This window comes from Phascolarctos cinereus, unplaced genomic scaffold (assembly GCF_003287225.1).
Source record: "Phascolarctos cinereus isolate Bilbo 61053 unplaced genomic scaffold, phaCin_HiC Scaffold_5;HRSCAF=322, whole genome shotgun sequence".
In the NCBI taxonomy this organism is placed as follows: Eukaryota; Metazoa; Chordata; class Mammalia; order Diprotodontia; family Phascolarctidae; genus Phascolarctos; species Phascolarctos cinereus.
In genome coordinates, this window is record NW_027555958.1 from 421,240,384 (window position 1) to 421,266,255 (window position 25,872).

At 37.0% G+C, this 25,872-nt stretch overlaps 1 protein-coding gene across 3 annotated transcripts in view; it reads right to left on the reverse strand.

The window, feature by feature from the left end:
• POU2F1 (POU class 2 homeobox 1) overlaps positions 1-25,872 on the reverse strand; it is a 255,499-nt gene that overhangs the window by 120,362 nt on the left and 109,265 nt on the right. For 2 of the 3 annotated variants that reach the window (XM_078156517.1, XM_020974723.2), the window contains exon 2: positions 17,965-18,030. In XM_078156517.1, coding sequence (XP_078012643.1) covers positions 17,965-18,030 — 66 coding nt within the window. Of the gene's footprint in view, positions 1-17,964; positions 18,031-22,125; positions 22,413-25,872 lie in introns of those variants that run through there. The other variant, XM_020974721.2, reaches the window with a different exon arrangement.

The following is a 25,872-nucleotide window of genomic DNA, read 5'->3' on the forward strand; positions in this document are numbered from 1 at the left end:
GATACACATGTGCAATCACATAAACATATTTCCACATTAGTCATCTTGTGAAAGAAACAGAACAAAAGAGAAAAACAAAAAAAAAGTGAAAATAGTATGCTTCAACCTGCATTCAGACTTTCTCTGGATGTGAATAGCGTTTACCATCATATGTCTTCCTGAATTGTCTTGGATCACTGTATTGCTGAGAAGAGCTAAGTCAATCATAGTTGATCATCACACAATTTTGTTGTTATTATGTACAATGTCTTCCTGGTCCTGTTCACTCCACTCAGCACAAGTTCATATAATTCTTTCCAGATTTTTCTGAAATCTGCCTGCTCATCATTTCTTATAGCACAATAGTATTCCATTACATTCATATACCACAACTTGTAAAGCCATTTCCCCAATTGATGGGCATCCCCTCAATTTCAAATTCTTAGTCACCACAAGAAGAGCTGCTTTAAATATTTTTGTACATGTAGGTCCTTTTCTATTTTTTTATGATCTCTTTGGGATACAGACCACGATGGGATATTGCTGGATCAAAGGGTATACACAGTGTGGCTGCCATCTGGGCACAGTTCCAAACTGCTCTCCAGAATGGCTGGATCAGTTCACAACTCCACCAACAATGCATTAGTATCCAAATTTTCCTACATCCCCAATATTTACCATTTTCCTTTTCTGTCATATTAGCCAATCTGATAGGTGTGAGGTCGTTCCTTACAGTTGTTTTAATTTGCATTTCTCTAATCAAGTGATTTACAGCATTTTTTCATATGATTATAGATAGCTTTGGTTTTTTGTTTGAAAACTGCCTGTTCACATCCTTTGACCATTTATCAATTGGGGAATGACTTGTATTCTTATAAATTTGACTCAGTTCTATATATATGTTTTAGTTCTCTATATATTCAGAAACACCAAGGTGGGGCAGAGCCAAGACAGCAGAGTAAAAGCAGTGACTTGCTTGAGCTGTCTCCCAAACCCCTCCAAATACCTGTAAAAATTGACTCTAAACAAATTCTAGAGCAGGAGAACCCACAAAAAGACAAATTTCCAGCCCAAGACAACCTAGATGGTTGATAGGAAAGGTCTGATGTGCCAGGCTGGGAGAAAAGCACAGTTCAGCATGTGCTGTGCAGGCAGACAGGCCTTAGCAAACCCAGAGCAGGTCTCAGGGAACTGAATCATGGGCAGCTGTGGCAGTTTCCAGACTTCTCAACCCACAAACGCCAAAGACAACTTAGAAGGTCAGTTGGAAAGGTCTGTCAGATCTGGGTGAGAGAACACAGTCCAGCCCTGGCCCTCACATAGCCCTGGGGTGGCAGCCACAGCAGCAGCAGCTGTTTCCAGAGCTCTCGGCCCACAGACTGTGGAGGGATTGAGCAGCTGATCAGAGGGGGATTGCAGAGATCTCCTTGCTGGCACTGAGGCAGGATTCTTTTGCTTTGCCCATGGTTTGATCTGGGTCACAGTCCTGGGTGGAGGTCCTGGGGTGAGGGAGAGTGCTAGTGTGGCAAAACTTGTGGCATTGTAGAGGGAATCCTCCTCACAGTTCCAAGGCAGAAAAGAGCACCTGTGGTCATTCTTAGATCAAAGCACAGGCCAGGAAAGGAGTAAACACCTTGCCTTTAATTATCCCACCTTGGAAGAACTGAAAATTTATAGGTCCCTAGAAGTATCTCTGAAAACAGCTGGACAAAACCCCTGAAGTCTGGGACAGTACATCCTCCACACTGCAAGCACAGCCCTACCTTAACAAAGAGTTAAAAAGTCAAGTAATTGGCCAGGATCATGAGCAAGCAGTGCAAAAAGAGTCAGATTATATTATCTTACTTTGGTGACAAAGAAGATGAAAACACACAACCAGAAGAAAACCACAAAGTCAAAGGTTATACATCCAAAGCCTCCCTCCAAGAAAAACATGAATTGGTCTCAGGACATCAAAGAGTTCAAAAAGGATCTCGAAAAGCAAGTAAGAGAAGTAGAGGAAAAATTAGGAAAAGAAATAAGAATGATGCAAGAAAATTATGAGAAATGAGTCAATAGCTTACTAAAGGAGACCCAAAAAAAATCAAAGAAAAAACACCTTAAAAAATAGACTAGACCAAATGCCAAAAGAGGTCCAAAAATCAAAAGAAGAATGCCTTAAGAAGCAGAATTGGCCAAATGGAAAAGGAGATCCAAAAGCTCACTGAAGAAAACACTTCCTTAAAAATTAGAATGGAGCAAATGGAAGCTAATGACTTTATGAGAAATCGAGAAATTATAAAACAAAACCAAAAAAAAAAAAGAAAAAATAGAAAACAATATGAATATCTCATTGGAAAACAACTGACCTGGAAAACAAATCCAGGAGGGATAATTTCAAAATTATTGGACTACCTGAAAACCATGATAAAAAAAAGAGCCTAGACATCATCTTCCAAGAAATTATCAAGGAAAACTGCCCTGATATTTTAGAACCAGAGGGTAAAATAGAAATGGAAAGAATCCACTGATCACCTCCTCAAAGGGGTACCCAAAGGAAAACTCCTAGGAATATTATTGCCAAATTCCAGAGTTCCCAGGTCAAGTAGAAAATATTGCATGCAGCCTGAAAGAAATAATTCAAATATTGTGGAAACACGATCAGGATAACACAAAATTTAGCAGCTTCTACATTAGGGGCCCAGGGGGCTTAGAATATCATGTTTCCAAGGTCAAAGGAGCTAGGATTAAAACCAAGAATCCCCTACCCAGCAAAACTGAGTATAATCCTTCAGGGTGAAAAAATGGACATTCAATGAAATAGAAGACTTTCAAGCATTCTTGATGAAAAGACCAGAGCTGAATAGAAAATTTGACTTTTAAATACAAGATTCAAAAGAAGCATGAAGAGATAAACAGGAAAGAGAAATCATAAGGGACATATTAAAGTTGAACTGTTTACATTCCTACATGGAAAGATGATATTTGTAACTCATGAGACCTTTCTCAGTATTAGGGTAGTTGGAGGGAAAATATATATACATAGACAGAGCGCACAGGGTGAGTAGACTATGAAGGGATGGTATCTAAAAAATAAAATTAAGGGGTAAGAGAGGATGGTACTGGGAGAAGTAGAAAGAGAGAGGTAGAATGGGGTAAATTATCTCACATAAAACAGGTAAGAAAAAGCTTTTACATGGAGGGGGAAGAGGGAAGAAGTGAGAGGAAATAAATGTCTTGCTCCCATTGGATTTGGCTTAAGGAGGGAATAACATACACACTCAATTGGGTATAGAAATCTATCTTACCCTGCAGGAAAATAGGGGGGAAGGGATGATAGAAGGGAGTGGATTGGGGGAGGGAGTAATCAGAAGTAAATACTTCTGGGGAGGGACAGGGTCAAAGGAGAGAACAGAAAAAACGGGGGATGGTATAGCATGGAGGGGAAACATAGTCTTTCACAACATGACTACTATGGAAGCGTTTTGTATGACTACACATGTATAACCTATATGAAATTACTTGCCTTCTGAATGAAGGTGGGTGGGGAGGGAAGAAGGAAGAAAATCTGGAACACAAAGTTTTAAAAATGAATGTTAAAAATTGTTTTTATATGCAACTAGGAAATAAGATATACAGGCAAAGGGGTATAGAAATGTAACCTGCCCTATAGGAAAACAGAAGGGGAAGGGGATAAGAGAATGGTGGGGGTTGATAGAAGGGAGGGGTATTCAGAATACATGCTGTCTTAAAGGTAGGGGGAGGGGAGAGATGGGGAGAAAATTTGGAACTCAAAATCTTGTGGAAGTGAATGTTGAAAACTAAAAACAAATAAATTAATTTTATAGCAACAACAAACAACAACAACAACAACAACAACAACAAGAAACACTGGCTGTAAAAATTGTTTCCCATCTTTCTGCTTTCCTTCTAATCTGGGTTACTTTGATTTCATTTGTTCAAAAAACTCTTTAATTTGATATAACCAAAATTATCCATTTTGCATTTCATAATGTTCTCTACCCCTTGTTTGTTCTCTATCATAAATTCTTCCCTTCTCAATAGATAGGACAGGCAAACTATTCCTTGCTCTCCTAATCTGCTTAATGTTATCACCTTTTATGTCTAAATTATGTACCTATTTTGACCTTATCTTGGTATACGGTGAGAGATGTTGACTGATGCCTAGTGTCAGATTTATTGGCAAACAGCTGGGCAAAATAGATCCTAATTATTGCTTTAATTTCCTCTTAATTGGTGATAAATTCACCCTTTTCATTTTTGATACTAGTAGTTCGGTTTTTTCTTTTTTTAAATCAAAGCAACCAAAGATTTATATATTTTATTGTCCCTTCCCCCCATAAAATCAACTTTTAGTTTTATTTATTATTTTCTTACTTTCAGTTTAATTAAACACTCCTTTGATTTTCAGAATTTCTAATTTGGCATTTAGTTGGGGATTTAAAATGTGTTCTTTTTCTAGTTTTTTTTAAAATTGCATGCCCAATTCATTGATCTACTCTTTCTCCATCTTATTCAAGTAAGCATTTAGAGATGTAAAATTTCCCCTAAGTACTATATTGGCTGCATCCCATAAATTTTGGCATGTTACAGTCTCATTGTTGTCCCTCTCTTTGATGAAATTATTGTTTCTGTGATTTGTTGTTTGACTCACTCATTCCTTAGGATTAAAGTAAAAACTTTATCTTTCCATGGCCCTTTATTACATGTAATTGTTATTGCATCATGATCTGAAAAGGATGAATTTATTATTTTTGCCTTTCTACATTTGATTCTGAGGTTTTTATACCCTAATACATGGCCAATTTTTGTGTAGGTGCCATGTACAACTTTGAAAAGGTATATTCCTTTCTATCCCCATTCAATTTTCTCCACAGGTCTACCATATCTAACTTTTCTAAAATTCTATTCACCTCTTTAACTTCTTTCTTGGTTATTTTGTGGTTAGATTTACCTAGTTCTGAAGGGGGAGGTTGAGGTCCCCCAGTAATATAGTTTTGCTTTCTATTTCTTCCTGTAACTCACTTAGCTTTTCCTCTAAGAATATGGATGCTATACCACTTGGTGCATATATGTTTAGTATAGATATTACTTCATTGTCTATGGTACATTTTAACAAGATGTAGTTTTTTCCCTTGTCTCTTTCAATTAGGTCTATTGTAGCTTTTGCTTTGTCTGACATAAGGATTCCTAACCCTGCCTTTTTTTTTTTTAACTTCAGCTGAAGCTAATATATTCTGCTCTAGCCTTTTACCTTTACTCTATGTATCTCTGCTTCAAACACGTTTCTTGTAAACAAAGTATTATAGGATTCTGGTTTTTAATCCACTCTGCTATCTGCTTCTATTTTATGGGAGAATTCATCCTATTCACATTCACAGTTATGATTACTAATTGTATATTTCCCTCCATCCTATTTTTCCCCCTATTTATACTTTCCCTTTCCCGTTCTACTTCTGCCCTGCCTTCTATCAGTCTTCCCCTCCTTTCTCTTTCCCCTTCCTCTTCCTACTTCACTGTATGGTAAGAGAGATTTCTTTACCCAACTAAGTATATATGTTATTTCCCAAATCCAATGAGGAAAATTCAAACATTGTTCAGCACCCTCCCTTTTTCTCTACCACAATGTGTCTTTCATGCCTCTTCATGTGATATAATTTATCACATTCTGCCTCCCCCTTTCTTCTTCTCTCAGTACAACCATTTTTTTCACCCTTTAATTTTTTTTTATCATCACATCAAAGTCAACTTATACCCACACCCTCTGTCTAAGCATATTCCTTCTAACTGCCCTAATACAGATACTGTTCTTAAGAGTTACAAGTATCGTCTTCCCATGTATGGATGTAAATAGTTTAACCTTATCAAATATGATGTTGTTGTTTTTCTTTCCTGTTTACCTTTCTATGCTTCTCTTGAGTCTTGTAATTGAAGATAAATTTTCTGTTCAGCTCTGGTGTTTTCATCAGTAAGGTTTGAAAATCCCCTATTTTTAATGTCCATCTTTTTCCCTGCAAGATTATGCTCAATTTTGTGAGTAGCTGATTCTTGGTTGTAATCCATGCTCTTTTACATTCCAGAATATTATATTCCAAGCCTTCTAATCCTACAAGGTAGAAGCTGCTAAATCCTGTGTAATCCTGACTGTGGCTCCTTGATAGTTAAATTGTTTCCTTTTGGCTGCTTGCAGTATTTTCTCCTTGACCTGATGGTTTTGTAATTGGGCTATGATATTCCTTTTAAGTTTTCATTTTGGGATCTCTTTCAGGAGGTGATCAATGGATTCTTTCAATGACTCTTTGTCTCTGTTCTAGGACATCAGGGAAGTTTTCTTTGATATTTTCTTGAAAGATGCTGTCCAGCTGCTTCTTCTTTTTTTAATCATGGCTTTCAGGTAGTCCAATAATTCTTACATTATCTCTTCTGGATCTATTTTCCAGGTCAGTTGTTTTTTCAATGAGGTATTTTACATTTTCTTCTATTTTTTCATTCTTTTGATTTTGATTGATTCTTGATATCTCATAGAATCATTGCTTCCACTTGGCCAACTCTAATTTTTAAGGCACTATTTTCTTCAGTTAGCTTTTGTAACTCCTTTTCCATTTGGTCAGTTCTACCTTTAAAGGAGTTATTTTCCCCTATTTGGCCAATTTTATTTTTTAAGGAGTTGTTTTCTCCAGGCAATTTTTGTGCTTCCTTTTCCAAACTGTTGATGCTTTTTTCACAATCTTCTTGCAAAACTCTCATTTATTTTCCCAATTTTTCTTCTACCTCTCTTACTTGATTTTTAAAATCTTACATAAGCTCTTCTAAGATGACTTTCTGGGCTTGAGAGCAATTCATATTCCCCTTTGAGCCTTTGCATATAGGCATTTTGACATCGTTGCCCCCTTCTGAGTTTGTGTTTTGATCTTCCCTATAGCCATAGTAGCTTTCTATGGTCAAGGCTCTTTTTTTTGGTTTCTGATCATTTTAAAAAGTTGAGCTCTGCTCCTAGGGTACAGAGGGTACTGTCCCAAGCTTCTTGCACTAGGGCCAGGCACCTGGTCACTGGCTTTCTGCAGCAGGGTCTCTGGGGTAACAGCCTGCCCACGGCAGTAGGGCAGCGGGCCTAGCTGTGCCTATTGTGCCTTGAAAGTTTGCCTGCTGTGCTGGGGCCATGCTGAAGTTCATTAGCTTCATGGCTGGCCTACGGTGCCAGGGCCCTGCTAAGCTAGAACCACGGGGCCTTGGCTGCTGATCTGTGCTGTGGAGAAGAGCCTCCTGCTGTCTTGTCAGGACACCTCCTGCACTGGGCTGCTCTCCCCTTTACCCAAGTGAGATGGACCTTTCCGTAAGTCCTTCTAAGCTATCTTGGGTTGAAAAACTGTTCCACTCCATCTTTTTGTGAATTCTGTCACTCCAGAATTCTTTTAGAGGCTTGATTTAACAGGTTCTGAGGGAAACTTGGGACAACAGGAAACTTCCTGGCTTCTCTCCACCATCTTGGCTTTACCCCCTCAATAAATGATTAATAAATGTTGACTGATTATTAGTTCTAGCCATACAGCAGAATAAATAATATTTAACTATAATACCAAGAAAAAAAGTTCTTTTTATGTTTTTTACAGAAAGTAAAGAGAACGTAAATGAAGCAGAAATTCTAAATATTAGTTTTTCTCTATGAAAATTTGGACCAGACCAATGATTTTATTAGTATACAGACTCCCAGTAAGGAACCTCCTTCTAACAACAGAGATTTTTACTGGCTCTGAAACTTATAGTCTTAAGGGAACTGCCTGGTGTCCTGAGAGAGTGAATCACTGGCCTTTCTCTCCTTGAAGCTTTATGGTATTCTAAATGAAGAGTGGTGAAATCTACTTCAAACAAGGTGGTATATTCATACCACCAATGATGAAAATCTTCTTTCTCGCCAGGCAGAAGAAACTAAATCACAAAGAACAATGTTAGATGTCCTCTAAGGCGGAGATTAGAAAATTTCTGAGAACTGAATTCTCCAATGCAACAGCCTCATAGCAATGGATCCTCTAAGTACAGTTAAAAATATCTAGTCACTAGAGTGCTGCATGAATACACTTTTATTTTCATTCATTTTTGCTGAGGCTAGGTGTGTCATTGAAGTAGGAAGTCCCCACTGTCTTGCAATGTCATAGTCTGACCAAGGTGCCTGGAGCCATCAGGGTTAGGTGACTTTTCCAGGGTCTCCTTAGTATTCCTGACTGAATATAGTTGCCAAGTCACTTCCTGAGTTAAATATCACTTCCATGTAACTCTACACAGAAACTGTTTTAGTATTTTCTTTGTATTCCCAGGGCACAGTGCTCAGCCCGTAAGAGATACTTAATAAATGGGCAATATTGTTAAGGTCTGTGAGGCTGCGACCCCTCAAAGACTGAAGTACAGGTCAGGGCTGTCTGGAATAAATTCACAAACTCAAGCAATCTTTAAGTCAAGTATGCAAAAAGTTTATTGTTATGCTTTACAGCGAGCAAAGATTCTAAAGGAAACCTGTGATCTTAGAGGGGTACCATCAAAGTTTATATAGGATAAAATATAATAAAACATGTGTCAAATATGCTAACTAGGTGATTCAGAGTGGGATTAGGGAGTGAGTGGTTAAGGAGTGGTCAGTTCTTAAAGGAACATACACTTCTTGTATCTACTGCACTGGCATTTTACCCAGAGTTCACTGGGAAAAGCTCAAAATGGTGGGGGGGGGCACCACACGGAGGTGTGGTTTCAGGCCTGCTACATCACTAAGTTAACTAGCAGTCCGGGATAACTGAGAGTTGTCCAGTCTGCCACCAGTGAATGTCTTGTTTGACAAGATACATGTAGGAAGTATATATATGCCTTAGGTCTAGAATACAGACAATGAGGAGTCCAGGATGTAGATAATGAGGTAGGGTGGTGGTATAGATAGTCCAGTGGGTAAGATATCTTTATGACCCAGTGCAAAGCCAGTTCAAACTAATAACTCCTTAAGGTGCTGTTTGTTACTGCACCAGGGACAGAGATAAGGTTCTTGCTGGGGCGCACTCATGAGTAATTGCTAGGCACAGTGTCCTTGGACTGGGGAGAAACTACCAGAGCCAGTGAGTGTTTCTGAAGCTAGGGAGAAATTGGGGTTCAAGTACAAGCACTCAAACAAAGCACCCAAGAACCCCATCAGTATGATCTAGTTCTCCACAGCATTATAAACTAGGAAATTCAGTTGATATTTGTGAAATGTTTCACTAATTTAGAATAGGCCACATGTATCAATTCTCATTGGCCTTTTCATCTGACAAAATTTTAATGTGGTTTCTGCTGAAAAGTTTCTCTTGGAAAACCAATCATACAAACAAAGGACAGGGGATGGAGATAAGGGGCAGGGGGGAGGATTGCTGACAGCAATTTTAGTTTAAAAGACCTAAGAGTAAGGTTAAGTTGACCACAAAATCAATTTAAAACAAAGCAGTGGTGTGGTGCTGTGGCTAAAAAAAAATAAATAAATCTAAAAGCATCTCAGGTAGTATTAACAGATGGATAGAAATTAAAGGCAGGTTATCAGCTCAATAAAAGAACTCCTTAAACATTAGTCTTTCAATTAACATTTGTGAAGCACCTACTACATTGCCAGGGACTGTGCTAAGCACTGGGGATACAAATAAAGGCAAAAACACAGTTCCAAACCTCACGAGCTCACAGCCTAATGAAGGAGTCATCTTACTAAAGGAAGCAGAAAAGAGAAAAGAGGAATGTAGCAGGACAGGAAATTAAGATATGGCTGATCCCTCCTTAAATCCCACCCTGGGAAAAGAGGTGTCTATCCTCTAATCAGAGGAAGAAGAGCCCCAGGGGCAGAGGGCACTGAGGAAGAAGGAATGAGTTCCAAGGATGATGTGATCTTTGTAGGATGAGGAGGTTCCTGGGGTAGGATGGAGAAGTCCAAGAGAAATCCCAGTGGATGAGAAATGAAAAGACCACATAAAAGCAGAATGATCTTCTTTGGGAAGCAGTCAAATCCCTATAATTGGAGGTCTTTATACAAAAGCTGGATGAATCAATCAACAAGTGTTTATTAAGTGCCTACTACATGCCAGGCACTAGAATACAAAGATAAAAATGAACTAGCACCTGCATTGAATGAATTTACATTCTATAGAGGATGAAAACCACATAACAGGGTTGTAGAAGGAATTCATGCTTTTGTTGGGCAAGTAGTAGAAATGGGACTAGATGACCTTTGAAGTTCCTTTCAACACCAACAGAATAACAATTCTATCATTCTATAATTATACTGTCTGGGTTAATGGACTTTACTGTCCTGTGTACTCTGACTCTGTACTGGTCAAATCACATATGAAATAATGTTTTAAATTCTGGGTGTCATATTTTAGGAAGGATACTGATAAAGTGAAAGGCAATTTAATACAGTGCAGAAAATGCCTGCCTTCTAGTCAGGAGGGCTTGGGTCCAAGGCCTGCCACTGACACACATTAGCTATGTGACCACAGAAAAGGAATCTAACCTGAGGTGCCTTGGCATCCCCTGAAGGAGAGAGTTTTCACATTAGGAATGTTCAATACCCAGGACAGTATACGCCTGGACCAAACTGACAAACTAGAATGTTCCTAGAAGAGGGTAAATGGATAACAAAGGGTCTGAAATTCATGTTATATAAAGAAAAATGGAAGGAACTTTAGTCAATAGAAGCAAAGGCTCTCATGAAGAATGGTAATGTCTATAGATAATAGAGTAATGCCAGAGATTATAAAGATGCTGATGTAGAACTGATTCAATGAAAAAAAATTTCCTAACGTTGGAGTTATCTAAAAGGAGAATGGTCTGCCTTGGGGGAAAGAAAATAACACCATTCCTTCAGATCCTAGCACCTAAGGCCCTGAGATAATTCCACTCTGAGACCAAATCCCTACAAAAAAATGAAAAGGTTATTGCTTGAACTCATTCCTTGATGATTAATAAGCACCCTACCCCCTCACCCTAGTGATTATTAACCTTCCAGGAATAATTATTCAAACCCCAATCTTGGTTTTCCCACTGCCCAATCCCTTATTTCCATTTGCCTCACCCCAATTCCCCAACGCCCTACTTCATAGCTACCCAACCCTTCCAATGTGTTTTCTGGAATGTCCATTCCATAGGTAACAAACTTGCTTTCATCTTAGACCTAATTCCTCTACCCCACCTCAACCATACATAAGAATGGTCATAACCATGATCTTGCCATGACCCACAAATGCAACACTTTCAAGTTCAAGAACTCTGAAATTCCCTTATCTGATCACAATCTATTGTCATTCCACTTCTCCCCCTGCTTTGTAAACCCAAACCCTGTTTTTCCTTCTCACCATGACTTACCCCTCACTTCTTTCCAGGCCATCACCTTTGCACTAGCTACACTCACCTGTTGGTGAAGCAATTCAACTCTACTGTTCCTGATCCCCTTATTGCAGTGCCAATTTTTGCCCTGGCAAGCTTCAGCCTAGCATCACTGTCACCAACTGTGGCTATACAGATTGCTAGAAAAAATCATGAACCTGTGCTGACTGGGTCCACTATAAATTTATGTCATATAACTTCAATAGGGCCCTCATTGCTGCAATGCAAGCCTTCTACTCTTCTCTAATTAACTCACTATCCCCCTTCTCAGTCCCTTTCATCCCCAGGCTCACCAACTCTGCAGTCTTTCCTGCTGTTCCTCAAACAAGACTCTCCATCACCAGACACCAGGAATTTTCACTGGCTGTCCTTCATATATGGGATGTTCTTGTTCCTCATCTCTGCTTCCCGGCTTCTCTGACTTCCTTCAGTGCCATCTAAAATCCCACCTCCTACAGGAAGCCTTTCCCTATCCTTCTTAATTCTATTGCTTTCCCCCTGCAGATTATTTCAAATTTATCCTATATATAACTAGTTTGTACACTGTTGTTTGCATGTTGTCTACACCATTAGACTGTGAGCTTTTTGAGAGCAGACGCTATCTTTTGCCTTTCTCTGCATGCTCAGTGTTTAGCACAGTGCCTGGCAAATAGCAGGATTAATAAATGTGTACTGACTAATTGATCAAGAGAAGCCAGATATTCTTCCTGTCTTGTTACTGATTTTGACTATCAATGCTCTATCAGTAATTGCTGTTCTGTCATCTCCAAACAAAGTTCATTTTCCTTGCCAGAGTAAAAAGAAGCGACATATGAACTGAGCAGCTCTGATTTCTCTCTGTTGTCAGTTATCGGTTTCCCATTCACATCAAGCAAAGATCCAATCCCATCTTCTTTTTCTCCCAAAATAGAAGAAAAGAAACAAAATAAAATAGCCAATCAACCAACTGCTCACACCCTTTTGTCTGCAGCTTCCTTACCACCCTTAGCCTACCCCAGAGTTAGCATGCCTGACACAATTTTTTTAATAGCATGCCATATCATCATATACATTCCCTGCTACTTGGCCTTGCCTACATCTTTTGCACATTTCTCTTTTCAGTATAAGTTGGTTGTGATTAAGCATCCATATCAGTTTCTTCAGACAAATCTAATTTTTCCTACTGTCTAAAACTGTTGCCCTTTTTGTTTTCAGAACATCATTCTTAAGCAACTTCCACCCCTTCTGGCTAATTTTAGTCCATAGAATCTTACCTAGCTTGCCTCTGAACCCTTTGAAATATGCTTTCCCAAAATGTTAGGTGCATTTCAGACTATGATCTTCTCCTCTAACTGAATCCTCTCACTCCACGAGAAAATGGCCACTTCTCCTCTAGAGTTCCCATCATTTCTGCTCTAGTAACTAGTTCTTTGCTGTTAGAATATGATCCAAAAGAGAATTTTGCCTCCATCTTTTGAAGGATGGAATTATCAGTAAGGCAAGTCAAGAAGTTATTAAGAGCTATGTTTTTTGGTTCAAATCTTAGATGCCACCTACCACCTATGTGACCTCGTACAAATCACTTAACCCTTCCGGGGTCCTCAGTTTTTACAACCATAAAATGAAGAAGCTGGATTACCTCAAACATACTTTCATTCACTCAATCTACATTTTAATTTCTTTCCTGATAAAATGTATTCATGTACTTCCAAACAGAGACTCATTTTTTTATACATTCTATGGAAAATGAAAGCATCCAAACTGGGCAAGAAACAAAAGTAATAGGACCTAGGAGGGCTACATTTGGTTGAATCTCAGTCTGTAGATCAAATACCCAAACATGTTCTATAATTCTTTAACATTTTAAAGTACCTTTATAACATCAAGTACAAAAGAAGTTCTTTGTCTTGTAAATATGGCAAAAGCAGTAGCCCTCGGACAACCATTAACATTTCTGCCTTTGGTGCTGGATTCAAAGGATTTGTAGCAAGATGACTTAGATGAAAACAAAATTCTTCTGTTTCTTAATATATTGCTTGATTGTATTTCTGAGGTTGAAGAGACAATACATCCACTGGCCTGCCTTCACTTCTACAGAAGTTTCAGACAAACCATCAGGTTTGTAGATGTCAACACCTTCAAATTTATATTTCAGTTAGAACCATGTGTCTTTCTTATTCTATACACATCTCAAAAAACATTACTCTGTGTGCTATCCTTCCTTATTACTAATATGTGTTGCTATCTCATTTGGTAACCTCCTGTTTCCCTTCATTCTTATTATCCATATATACTGTCTTAAGAGCAAAGATATTCTCCATACTCCTTATTCACTGTAGACCTTCTCTTCTCAAACTCTTCACTGTTCTCACCAATCAAATCACCAAGCAATAGGGCTCTGGGATTCAAATATAAAAGTCAGTCCTTGCCTTCAAGGAGGTTACAGTCTAAGTTTCCCAGTGTAGTCCATCCTCCACTGTGTTCTCTGGAAAGTGTAAAGAAACCTTCTCTAAATATTAAACATGTTCCACTTACCTATTTGATTTCCTCTCATGATATCAGTTCTTTCAAAATACTCTCATATGATGTTAGAGCCAAAAAGACCTTATAAACAGACTGATAATACCTTTTCTCACTATCCTATTTCCCCTCTCATGGGTCAGAATATTCCTGGATCCCAAATGCTGCTTCCAAAACACACAGCTAGGGATTCACAGTTCCAGTTACACCACTAACAAGATGTATGGACTTGGGAAGATCATTTAACTTTTCTGGACCTTACTTTTCTCATCTGTAAAATGGAAGAGGTTGGGACCTTATGATCATTAAAGTTCTATTCCATTTCTAATTCCATGGCTTATAACATCTTTCTAAAGTCCATGCCACCTGATCACACTGTTCTTCCCTCCTTTACCACTGACAACCCACTCCCCAAAGACACTCTCCCACCTTCATCAATGACTTTCAAAGGGATTATTTTCTTCTTTCTCTCATCTCTTATCTCCATCACTCAGTAAGTCATTAGCATAAATGCTGAACTCTCTAGTCTCATAGTTCTTCAACCTTCTCAACTCCAATGACCTCCATTCACACTCAACTACAGTGACCCAACCACAGTGCCACACTTTGCATCTAAATATCACTCAAAACTTTATCACTTCTAAGATCTAAACTCTCAAAATCCCACTTTTCTTTCATCCCCTTCTCTGAACAAGAAATGCTATTCTTCCTTTCTAAGCATTCCTTCTACTTGTGCTCTTGATTTTTTCCTCCTTTCTCCATTTTAGGACCTCTCTCCATTAATAAATCTCCTTGCTCTATTAACCTGCAACTTAATATTTGTTCCTTAATTTTTAAAAATTCTGAACTTAACCAATTAAAATGAGCATTTCTGTACATATAATAGAACAGAAAAAGAGGAATGTACACGAAACAGCCAACTTCTATTATATAGACCTGGCTTTTCTTTTTAATTACATAGTTGACTACAATAGGTAAATTACAAAGTTGTTGGTCTGTGATTTTAGCCTTCTTTGTTTTCTTCTCTGAGTTTTTAAACAAATGCTTCAATGATCCTGTTTTATTTCTTTTATTTATCTTTCTTTTTATTTTGGTTATATTATCCTCAATCTCTCTCCCTCAGCCCACCAACCCTCAATTGTAAAAAGAAAAAGAAAACATAAAACCTTGTAACAAATATACATAGTCAAGCAAAGTCCACACTGGCCATATACAAAAGTCCAAAAATTGTGTCTTATTCTGTATCTTGAATCAATCAGCTCTATTAAGAGGAGGGTAGTATGCTTTATTACTAATCCGCTGGAATCATAGTTGGTCAAAGCACTGAACAGAGTTCTTAGGTGTTGTAAAGTTGTCTGTTCTATGCTGTTGTGGTTATTTGGTCTATTATTGTCCTGGCTGATCTGCTCATATTGCTTTGTATCTGTTCATATAAAACTTTTAGGCTTTCCTGAAACCATTTATCCATTTGTTGTTTCTTATGGCACAATAATATTACATTACATTACTGTAGCATAATTTGTTCAGTCATTACTCAATTAATGGGAGTTTACAATTCTTTGTCACTACTGAAAAGACTGCTATAAATATTTCTGTATATATGGGTCCTTTCCCTTTTTCTTTGGATACTGTGTGACAGAGGCCTAGTAGTGGTATTACTGGTTTAAAGAGCATGCATATTTAGTGACTTTGGGGGCATAATTCCAAACTGTTTACCAGAATGATTAGACTGATTCAAAGCTCCAACATCAAGTACATTTATGTGCTTGTAATTTTGCAGCTTCTATAGTCTGCTGGATAAGGTTAGCTCTTTATATATCTTGGATATCAGACCTTTATCACAGAACTTGTCAGTATGATTTTTTTTTCAGTTAACTATTTCCCTTCTCATTTTAAGTGCAATGGTTTTTGTTTGATCAAAAGTTTTTTAACTGTATGCAATTAAAATTGTCTATTTTATCTTTTGTTTTAATTTCTTCAAAAAATTTATTGATTTTATTTTTTACATATTACCTTCATTTCCAAACATATGCTTCCCCTCCCCTCCTTAATCAGAGAGCCGTCCCTTATAATAAAAAATGCAAAAAGAAAGAGGTAGAAAAACTCAGTTTAGCAGAATTAACCAGCAATGTTCAACATGTATAAATCTCTGATTCTGCAAAAAAGGGAGAAAGATGCATCTTGAGGGTTCATCTTTCCCTCTCCTTTTTGGGGCAAGCTTCTTAATCACAGTTAAATAGCCTTCAGTTTCCATTCACAGCCAGGTCCCAATTAGTGAGAATAATTAATAATGAATTCCTGTGAAATTCAGATCCACACTTCACATTTCCACTGGGCTGGAACTAATGACCATATTTTACTTATATTATCACCTCAAATAGGGTAACCACTTCACTAGAGTCATTATTCGCACTAATCAGGACTTGGTATAAATTGCTGTGGCCACTGTATATATTGTTTTCTACATACTTTGCATCAATTCATAAATTTTTTTTATGCTACTTTTCTGAGGGAAAAAAAAGTTCCTTAAAAAATGGAAAACTCTTTTGTAAAGGTCACAAAGTCCAGAAACACACTGATTTCCTCTGTTTTACTGTAAAGTTGATTTTTTTTCTGCTTTCAAATTTTTGTCTGCTCATAAACTGGCAGAAACTGAAACATTTTAAGTTATGCAATTGTATGGATGGAAGAGACATTAGACTAAAAAACAAAAGTTTCTAAAAGCTGACTGAACAAATTACCTAGTAATCTACCATTTTGCACTTAATATTACAATCATGATAATTTTATGAGCAATTATACAGAATACACAGGCTACTAAATTTTAAGTTATTTAGTTGAAGAGCACTAAAGAAATCATATTTTGAATTTTCTATTTTTTTTCCTAAGTAAAATACTTCCTTTCCAATTAGTACTCCTACCTTTCCCCCTATGCCCTGAAAATTTTGGAAATTTTATTTGTATAGGAACTGCAGCTCTAGAAATTTTCTCTCTTTGTACAAGTACTCCTATGTCTTTCTATCTCTTTCATTAATTAGAACTAATTCCTGCACCAAAACCCATCTAAAATGTATAATTAAGTCGTATATCCACAAGTACAAAACAGCTATTCCTCCCCTCTCAAAGAAGTAGGTGGCAAAATAACAAAGTGCACACTATCCGTGGGGGTCAAATCAAGAATATAACAATCCCAATTTAGGGACTGAATGAGAGAGTAGAAGACTCACAGAAGGTTCCAGTGAAGTGAAAACAGGGGTTATGATTCCAGTAGGCCACGTCTGTGATAAAGTAAGATTTCTGAAAGATTAGCTCTTCCCTTACCCTCTTAGCAGGCTTATCAGCAGAAAAATGGCTGATATATCTCACATTCAGAAGTAACATGAGATTTTAAAAAGGTCTGGAATCACACAGATGCCTCATAAGTTTTGTTTTCCAGTATAAGACAGAAGTTGAAAGGTTTAACAAGAATCTGACTACAGGGATAGTCTGGAAAAGAAGGTATACTTGCATTGCATTATCTTGTAGAACAACTTGGGCACATTTTAAGGGGCATTTTGTTTTATCATAAAGTCATTAATCAAAAGTAAACTGAATGCTGTTAAAGTAAGGTTTTAAGTCTTGTCAGAGTACACTGATGATGACACAAAATGACACTGGTTGAGGGTAACACTATGCATATGCCCACAATAACAAACCCCAAATAATTAGACAGAATCTCAGAGTTGGAAGGGAGTTCAGATCTCTTCTAGTTCAACCTTTACCTGAACAAGAATTTCTTTTATGACGCTGACCAAAAATGGTTATCTAGTCTCTGCTAAAAATCAATAACAATGAAGAATTCATAATTCTCTGGGGGATTCTACTTCACTTTTAACAACTGCTAGAAATTTTCTTGCATCCAACTGAATTGTCTCTACAATTTCTGACAGCTCTAAGTTCTGCCTTATTCAGTTCCAAATTCTGCTCATAATATTTACAGTAACTCAATGCTGCTAATAGTTTTTTATATGCAAAGTATTTGGCTCATTACACTTAAATGACAAATTTCTTCCTCAATCTGATAAAATATAAAAGCTAGATTTGAAGACTTTTTTTTTTTACCTGTATTGGCATCCCCACTTTCCATAGATGGTTTACTCGTTTCTGACGGATTGTTCATTCTTGAGTCTGCATTAAAACAGAGATGAATGTAGTTAAAGGAAGGAAAGAAACAAGCATTTATTAAACACCTACTACATGCCAGGCACTGTGCTAAGTCCTTTTTACAAATATAACAAATAGATTACCTTACTAATCCTCACAATCCTGGAAGGTTGGTGCTGTTATTATCCCTATTTTACAGTTGAGGAAACTGAGGCAAACAGAAGTTAAGTGAAGTTATTGAAGGTTACATAGCTAGTAAGTGTTTAAGGCTGAATTTGAAATCAGATCTTCCTGACTCCAGGACCAGAGTACCATCTATATGCTCCCCACACAGGGTACCTCTCCACTCCTCCTTTTTAGCTTCCTTTTGTGTGTAAGCTCTTTGAGGGCAGGGGCCAGCTTTCCTTTTCTTATTTGCATCTCCAGCACTTAGCACAGTGCCTGGCACACAACAGACACTTAATAAACGTGTATTGTATTGTGTTGTGTTGTACAGAGAAAAAGTCGACTAAATACACAGTGATGTCAGAGATAAAAATAGGCCACTTATTTAATAGAGAAAAGAATTTATCATAAATAATAAAAAAAGAACTCCTGTGCTAGTACTCCTTTGATGTTTCACAAGTAAGAAATTGACATACTAAAACCAGGTTGGACAAAGGGGGCAAGAGAAATCTAATAAATAAAGTTGAATGTCTACTGGCAAGCTAGAGGAATGGCATGTAAGAAAAATACATTTTCTTTATGAATCATGAAACTTTATTAAAAGAAATAAACTTCTGGTGAAAACTGAGTACGTCATGAGTAAATGATGTTACCAATACAGAAAGAGCGCTCACCAGCAGAGAAGTACATCAGTTGGTCCCTCACAGCCCTCCCTCACTTAAATCCAATTTGCTTGCAAGCCATGGCATCACCTTCCTGATGTCATGGTCCTCTCCAAGAATGAAGGACAAACAGCAAAACAACGAGTACATCAGTAAATCTCTGAGTGAGATAGGACATTAACTTAACCTAATACAGAAAATTAAGGTCAGTATTCTAACTTTGGTAAAACGAAACATTATTGCAGAGTCAGAATGGATACTCATACACATTAATCTCAAAAGAAAGACAAAATAAAATGTAAAGCAACTGAAGTGTCTACCTCCAGTGACCATTTCAAATGATAACCTTTCCTTTTGTTTTCAAAAGAAGCGTCAAATTAAACAAGTCCCAGTACCTTCAGGGGAAAGATTTTTACTTGGTTGAGATCATTTCAACAATGAAAAATAGGTAAATATGGCTATATGTCTTGATCTGCAAGGATAACAAAATACTATTATATGTAGTCTTAATTGATTTTAGATAAACCCACTGATTTGGATATTTTTCTTTGTGTTTTTAAAAATTAATGTTGCTCCAGAAGATTTTTTTAAGAAGTAAAAGAGGGAATAGGACTATTGTAATGCAGTATGAGAATATTCTCCTACTCTTTATCTTTGAAAGTGTCATGAAGCAAATATATTTAAAAAGAATACTTTTTACTCTATATGTACTAGAAATTCAGCATACTCATTCTTAAACAAGTTGCTTTTAGTAGTTATCAATAGACAATGTTGTTGATTCTGGTTTTGTGAAAATAGAAACTTTAAGTCTTTTTAATTTATCTGCCAAAATATGCAACTAGGAAATTAAGTCCATCAATACTTAATGGGTGGCTAGTACCTATGAGGGGCTGTGACAGGTAATGAAATTTTAACTATGGCAGCAAAGCACAAGGAAACTGTCCTGGGATTTCAATCAGGGCACACCAGCTTGAATTCCCAGATCTGGGACTTAGAATTTGTATGATCTTAGGCAAGTTTCTTCACTTCTCTGGACATCAGTTTCCTCAACTGTAAAATAAGGGATTGAGAGTAAAGGCTCTCTGTAAGGTCCTTTCCAGATCTAATTCTAGGATTCTGATATATTTGCTCCCAGCTGCTGGGCCATCTAACCTTCATTCCCATTATCATGAAAGTTTTAACTCCAAGTTTAATGGATGGAAATTACAAAGATTTTTCAAAAATAAATTCCATTTCCAACTTTAAAAAAGTGCTTTCTGTGACACAGGTTATTATTTGTACATACAAACAAGTGCAAGAATTTTCAAAATTCAAAGGGCAAACTCTTGGCCAATTGGAAGGGATGGCCTTCCTTGGCCATTAAGACAAAATCTATTCAGAAAATGACCCTAAATGTTTTCTGAAAACATGAAGTGCTAGGACTGAAAGCAGCAGGTGCTTGAGCCTATGACTAAAATCTAGCTTTCTGTATGACTTAACTAAAGTTTTAAGAGACAATGTAGAAAAACATAAATGCAATAGGAAGTGTAAACAGTTACTACTCAATGTCATGTACAGAATAAACTAGGAAGAATAACTGGAAAGATGATGAACTAGCATTAAGACTAGAAAAGAGTTCAAACAAAAAAAGACTTCCCAAGTAGGAGTGGAATCATCTAGGCAACCAACAAGTCTGGATTAGGAAGCAGTAGTATCTAAATATTAATTGTAAAATATCTTCCTAGGTAACCTTAAACAAATGCTTTAATCTTCCATTTATGCCACAGATAGCCAATAGGGATCTTCTGAAAACATCCTATTATGTTTTCAAGAGTTTCACAATCATCACATCAAATCATTTCACTAGGATTTGGAAACCAAGAGGGAGGGAATGCAGGTAGGAAGGAAGTGTTGGGGAATTCTGATTAATTTATTTATCTGGCTTACTGAGAATCATACAGAAAACCCCTTTAGTTTCAACCTTTATTATTTCAAATTACTCTAAATTAAATTATTTTTAATTTCTGAGTAAATATAATACCTTCTTTGATGGTTAAGGATCTTATAGGTCCCCTGAGACACTGTTCTAAGCATAATTTTTCACTGTGTAAAGCTGAAAATAAAGAGTCAAAGAATTCAAAATGATATAGGGAAACTGGATTGAAGGTATACTGTGCCCAAGGCACACCCTAAAAGTTGCTGTTTTTAATAAATGTCTCATATGAAGTTGTTTCTTCTTAAATTCCTCTTCTTCCTCAGAGGAAAGGGATATTTCTAAGTAGGCTGAGTTCCTGATATTAGAGGGTCTATTTTATGCAATTTTATTACCATGTCAGGTTTATGAGGTGATCCTTTTCTAAAAGGACCAAAATGATTTTTTTCTAACCATCTTCACATTCCTTTGAGGATGAGACATAATTATAATGAGGAAACAGAGGAATAAAAAAGTTAAGGGACTTGCTATATACCTTATCACAACCAGGATCTCGTTCCTTCCAGCTTCTATCCCTAATAAATGCTTCTAGATTGACTGATTCTATAAATTTTAGGTCCTATGAGTCCATGATGCTAAAGCACCATATCCTTAAAATAGGTTTCCAGCACCTCAGTGATAGTTTTCTCTGTTAATAGGAAAATGACCATATATCTGAAAACCAAAGTGTCCTGATGATCCACTTTAAAATACTGGACACTGAAGAGGGTTCAAATGTGCAAAGCCAAAACCTCAAAAGGAATGTTTCAGCTTTCTGCTATATAAGTTGTATTTCGCAGACCCTAAAAATAAGACTTCAAAGGTCTGAGAAAATATCAATAATTTTCAAGAAATATGTATAATTATTTGATACAAAGGAAAGCAAATACAAATTGACAAAAAAGTACAAGCACAGCCTGCATTGTAGCGTCAGGGGAAACAACTATCTATTTTTTACTCTTACGCACATCATATTTGGAAAATGTTTATTATTGTCTACATAGGTCTTGGTGTATGCTTCTAAAAACCAAGAGATATGCTAAGTTAAGACTTAAGTTTCCATGGTAAGCCAGTTTCAGGAAAAAAAAATAACAAAGCAAAAATGTCACCCACAAATGTAAGATATTTGCTGAAAACGTCCTCTGAACCAAAAAAAAAAATCAGTAGCAGGGAGAGACTAGCTACAGATACATGTGAGCTTCAGCTTTGCAAAAGCTTTCCTTCCCCCTCCTTTAACTCTCCCCACCTCAAGTAGTTGCATATGCGATTAAGCATTTATGCATAAGTCACCCCCCCATTTCCATATTAAGCTTATAAAAAAAGAAGTGAGGGGGTACCCACCTAGAACATAGTCACTGCAGTCCAGCATTTCTCAGAAATCCTCTATAGGTTAGAAAGTCCAAAGGAAGGAAGAAAAAGCAAGGAGGTTGGGGAAAGGAATGGTTTCTCACAAATCTATACTATAGCTCTAAAACAGAATGAGAAAGGGATGAGGGTTAGGGGGTGGAAAGGGGACAGGGAGAAGCAAAATACAACTTCTTCAGTTACACCATAGCAATCTTCAACTGAATAAGGAAACTTCAGTTGCTCTGGGGAGTTTTAGGCTCTCCTACTAGCTAGGACTGACATTGTCAAGGCAACTGAAGCATGAAAAGTTCCCCTTTTTGTAATAAAATAGAAACAAAGATTGCAGCTGGCAGTTTCCATAATGAAGCTTAATCAGTATGCGCATGATTAGGGCCTTATGCAAATCTCCTCTCGTTAGCACAGCAGCCAGCACTTTGAAGTCCAGGAACAATTCATTTGCAGAGTACACTGAAAGCGCTCCCTGCATAATTTAAATCACCACATAAATATTTATCAGCTCATTTGCATATTAATTGGCAGTGCATGAAGGGAAAAATTATCTCCAGAGTGCCAGCATAATAATTAGGAGAACAAAATGAGATTTCTTCCAATGGCTTGGCTTTTCAGACCTACCTCAGCACAGTACCAAGGGGAGAAGGAGGGAGAAAAGACAGAATTCTGTTAAAATGCCACTGAAATGACACGTACAAATTAGAAACAACTCTACAGACTTAAGCACCTTTAATCTTATTCCTGCTGGCAACAATGACTTCAATAATAAAAGGGATTTGCCAAAAGCTTTCTACACAGTCCAAATAATCCCAAGGAAACAATTAGCAAGGTAGATGCAGAACCACGGGCTGTCTGGATGGTACTAGCCTATCTCTATGGAGTTTCCTAAATGTTAACATGAACTGTCAGGAGAGGGTCCCACTTAGAATCTGGAAAACATTAGGAACCTGGAAGCAGATCAGGTCCCGTAAAAATTGTCTACGAGCTCCTGGAAATTCTTTATCTGTTAATCTCTTCATGCTACCAGGTTAAGAGCAAGGGATTAATAAGAGAGTGCTATTATTCAGTATCTTTAAAAAAAAAAAAGCAATCCCCACTGATATGTAACTAGAGTAGAAAACAGTATGATAGTTAAAACCCTGGCAAACAGTCAAAAATCAGGAAATGCCAATTGCAGAGCTATCTAACATTTTCTGATCACCCTTATCCGAAGGACATGTATTTATATGAAAACACTTGACTAGGTCACACCAATGTTGAGTGAATTTAAAAGCCACAACTCCAAACCATAACTGTCAAGGCATCATCGAAGCAAAAGAGAGTCTTTAAATCTTTATCTATAACTCTGAGAGAAAAAAAAAGCTAATGATCTTTATGAAAACTGGTTTTGGCTATAATCAAAATATTTATCACCTGGCACCTCACTTTTTCTGTCACGAAGGAGAATTTTTATTACAACTAAAATAAAAAGATCTTTCTGAAAACAAAAATGCCTTTCATTTTTCATACTCCTTCCAGAGAGATGGGTTAATTCTTAAGAAAGGCAAAAGAATAATAACAAGATTTCATTTATGCAGCATTTTCAGGCTGACAAGAGTTTTGCATAGATTACCAGGTCACTTTCATTGTACACAGATTCAATTAAATGTAGGGACAAACAATTCATGGAAATGTACTCAAATAATAATAATAAAATATCATTTACTGTATGCCATTGAAATCAAGAATTTCAGCTAGATATGAGTGACTTTCACAAGCACACTTTATGTCACATTACCAATTAACAATAAGAAATGGTCAGCTGCATTCCTAAATTAGATGTCTATGCTCTTTCCATAAAATATCAATCTTTTACTCAAAATTATTTAATGAATCAACAAATGTTTATTGAGCACCTAAAACATATTCTGCTAGCCAGTATAGGTACGGAAGTAGTAAAACACAGGATCTCTTGTCCACAAGAACCTTACAGTCTGGCTAAGGAGGAAAAAGATATGAAATAGCAAATAAGATGGCATATAACTATAAAATAGTACGTTAGAGACTATAAATGTTATCTCTATTCAGAGAAGAAAGATCAAAAACTGGAGTAATAAATGACGTTTTTATAATACAAGGACAACTTCAGGTAGAATTTAAATTGGGGTGTGTGTGTGTGTGTGTGTGTGTGTGTGTGTGTGTGTGTGTGTGCGCACGCGCACACATATTCACCTGCCCATATATCTTTTTATCTTGCAGGGACTCTGGGAGTGAGAAGAAATAGAGTTGTAAATAGACATGGGAAGTAGGAATGAGCTTGGCCCCACCCTGAATATGGTAAATGTTTGTGAGGGAGAATGAAATAAGAGTGCAAGATTATTTGTTTGGGGGGATGGAAAGAGAGAGAAAATGACAAGAGCCTTACCAAGATTAAAATGTTTATTATGTTTCTCCTATACAATTATTGGTTTTATTTAATATTGATTTTTCAAGATTTCAAGTGCTTTAGAGATTTTTAATCTGGGTGGGTAATTTTATATTTAAGCTCAATATCCCCAAAAGAAAAAGTCAGTCAATAAACATTATTTAAGTGCCTACTATGGGCCATATACTCATTGTGTTAAGTACTGGGGACACAAAGAAAGGTAAATAGTGAGGAAAAGACAGAAGAACTTGTACAAGATTCCATATCAACGCTGTGGCAACAAAACTGAAGCCTCCTAATTTTTAAGTCCAGTGTTTCGTCTACATTAGTGATTTTTCTATGTCCTGAATAATATCAAGATTCCGTAAGAAATAAAAGGTTCCTTGGGGAAAGGAGACAGGCCTTTTGGCATGGCTTCCTAAATTTCTCAAATTACTAGGACATAATGAAGAGTGTCCTATTTGGTTAGGTGGGAATGAAAGGAAAGGAAAGTAGAACTACAACCAGAGAACTGTTTAAAAATAGTCTGAACAAAGTTGGAAGCCTAACTCATAAAAACAGCTTTTCATGTGATTTTAGTCTTCTTTTATTCGCACAGTTTCTCATAAGTAATTTTGGATCTTACACTTCTATTCTTAAAGGATTCTCCAGTACTTCAAGGAGATACTTTCTCCACAGAGGCAGACAGCAAATCATATTTAATTTTGCCTCTAAGAGGTGCAGAAGCTGATGGACTAACCTCATGAATGTTGTGTAAAGCCTCTCCAAAAAACTCAGGTTGGTGTACAAACTCAATAATGCATCACCAGGTCCATGCTTAGTCAATCTGGCTTACAAGGATTTATCAGAGTTTACATTTTTCTGAAGTTCATCTTCATACCCTAATGAGGCATCAGAGCAGGGAGCTCTAGTAGGATATGAGCACTTTTGTTAAGACAGTTTTCCACCATATTTAATTCACTTCAAAAACATTTATTAAGAACTTACTGGGTATAAAGACAAAAAGTCATTGCCCTCAAGGAGTTTCATTCTTTTTGGGTTGGAATAATATGGACACAGACCAATAGAAAATAATTTTGAGGACAGGTAAAGTACTAACAACTGGGGTTCTGGGAATGGCCTCATGGAAAAGGTAGCATGTGAGCAGAACTTGGAAAAGACTGATGGTTTCCAAGAAGCAGAGAAGGGGAGAGAAGCATTCCAGGAATGAAGGATTCCCTGTTCAATGTCATGCATGAGCAACAGAAAGGTCATTTTGGGTGGAAGGCAGAGTATGTAAGAGGAATTAATGTGAAATCAGTCTGGAAAGAAAAGCTGAAGTTAAG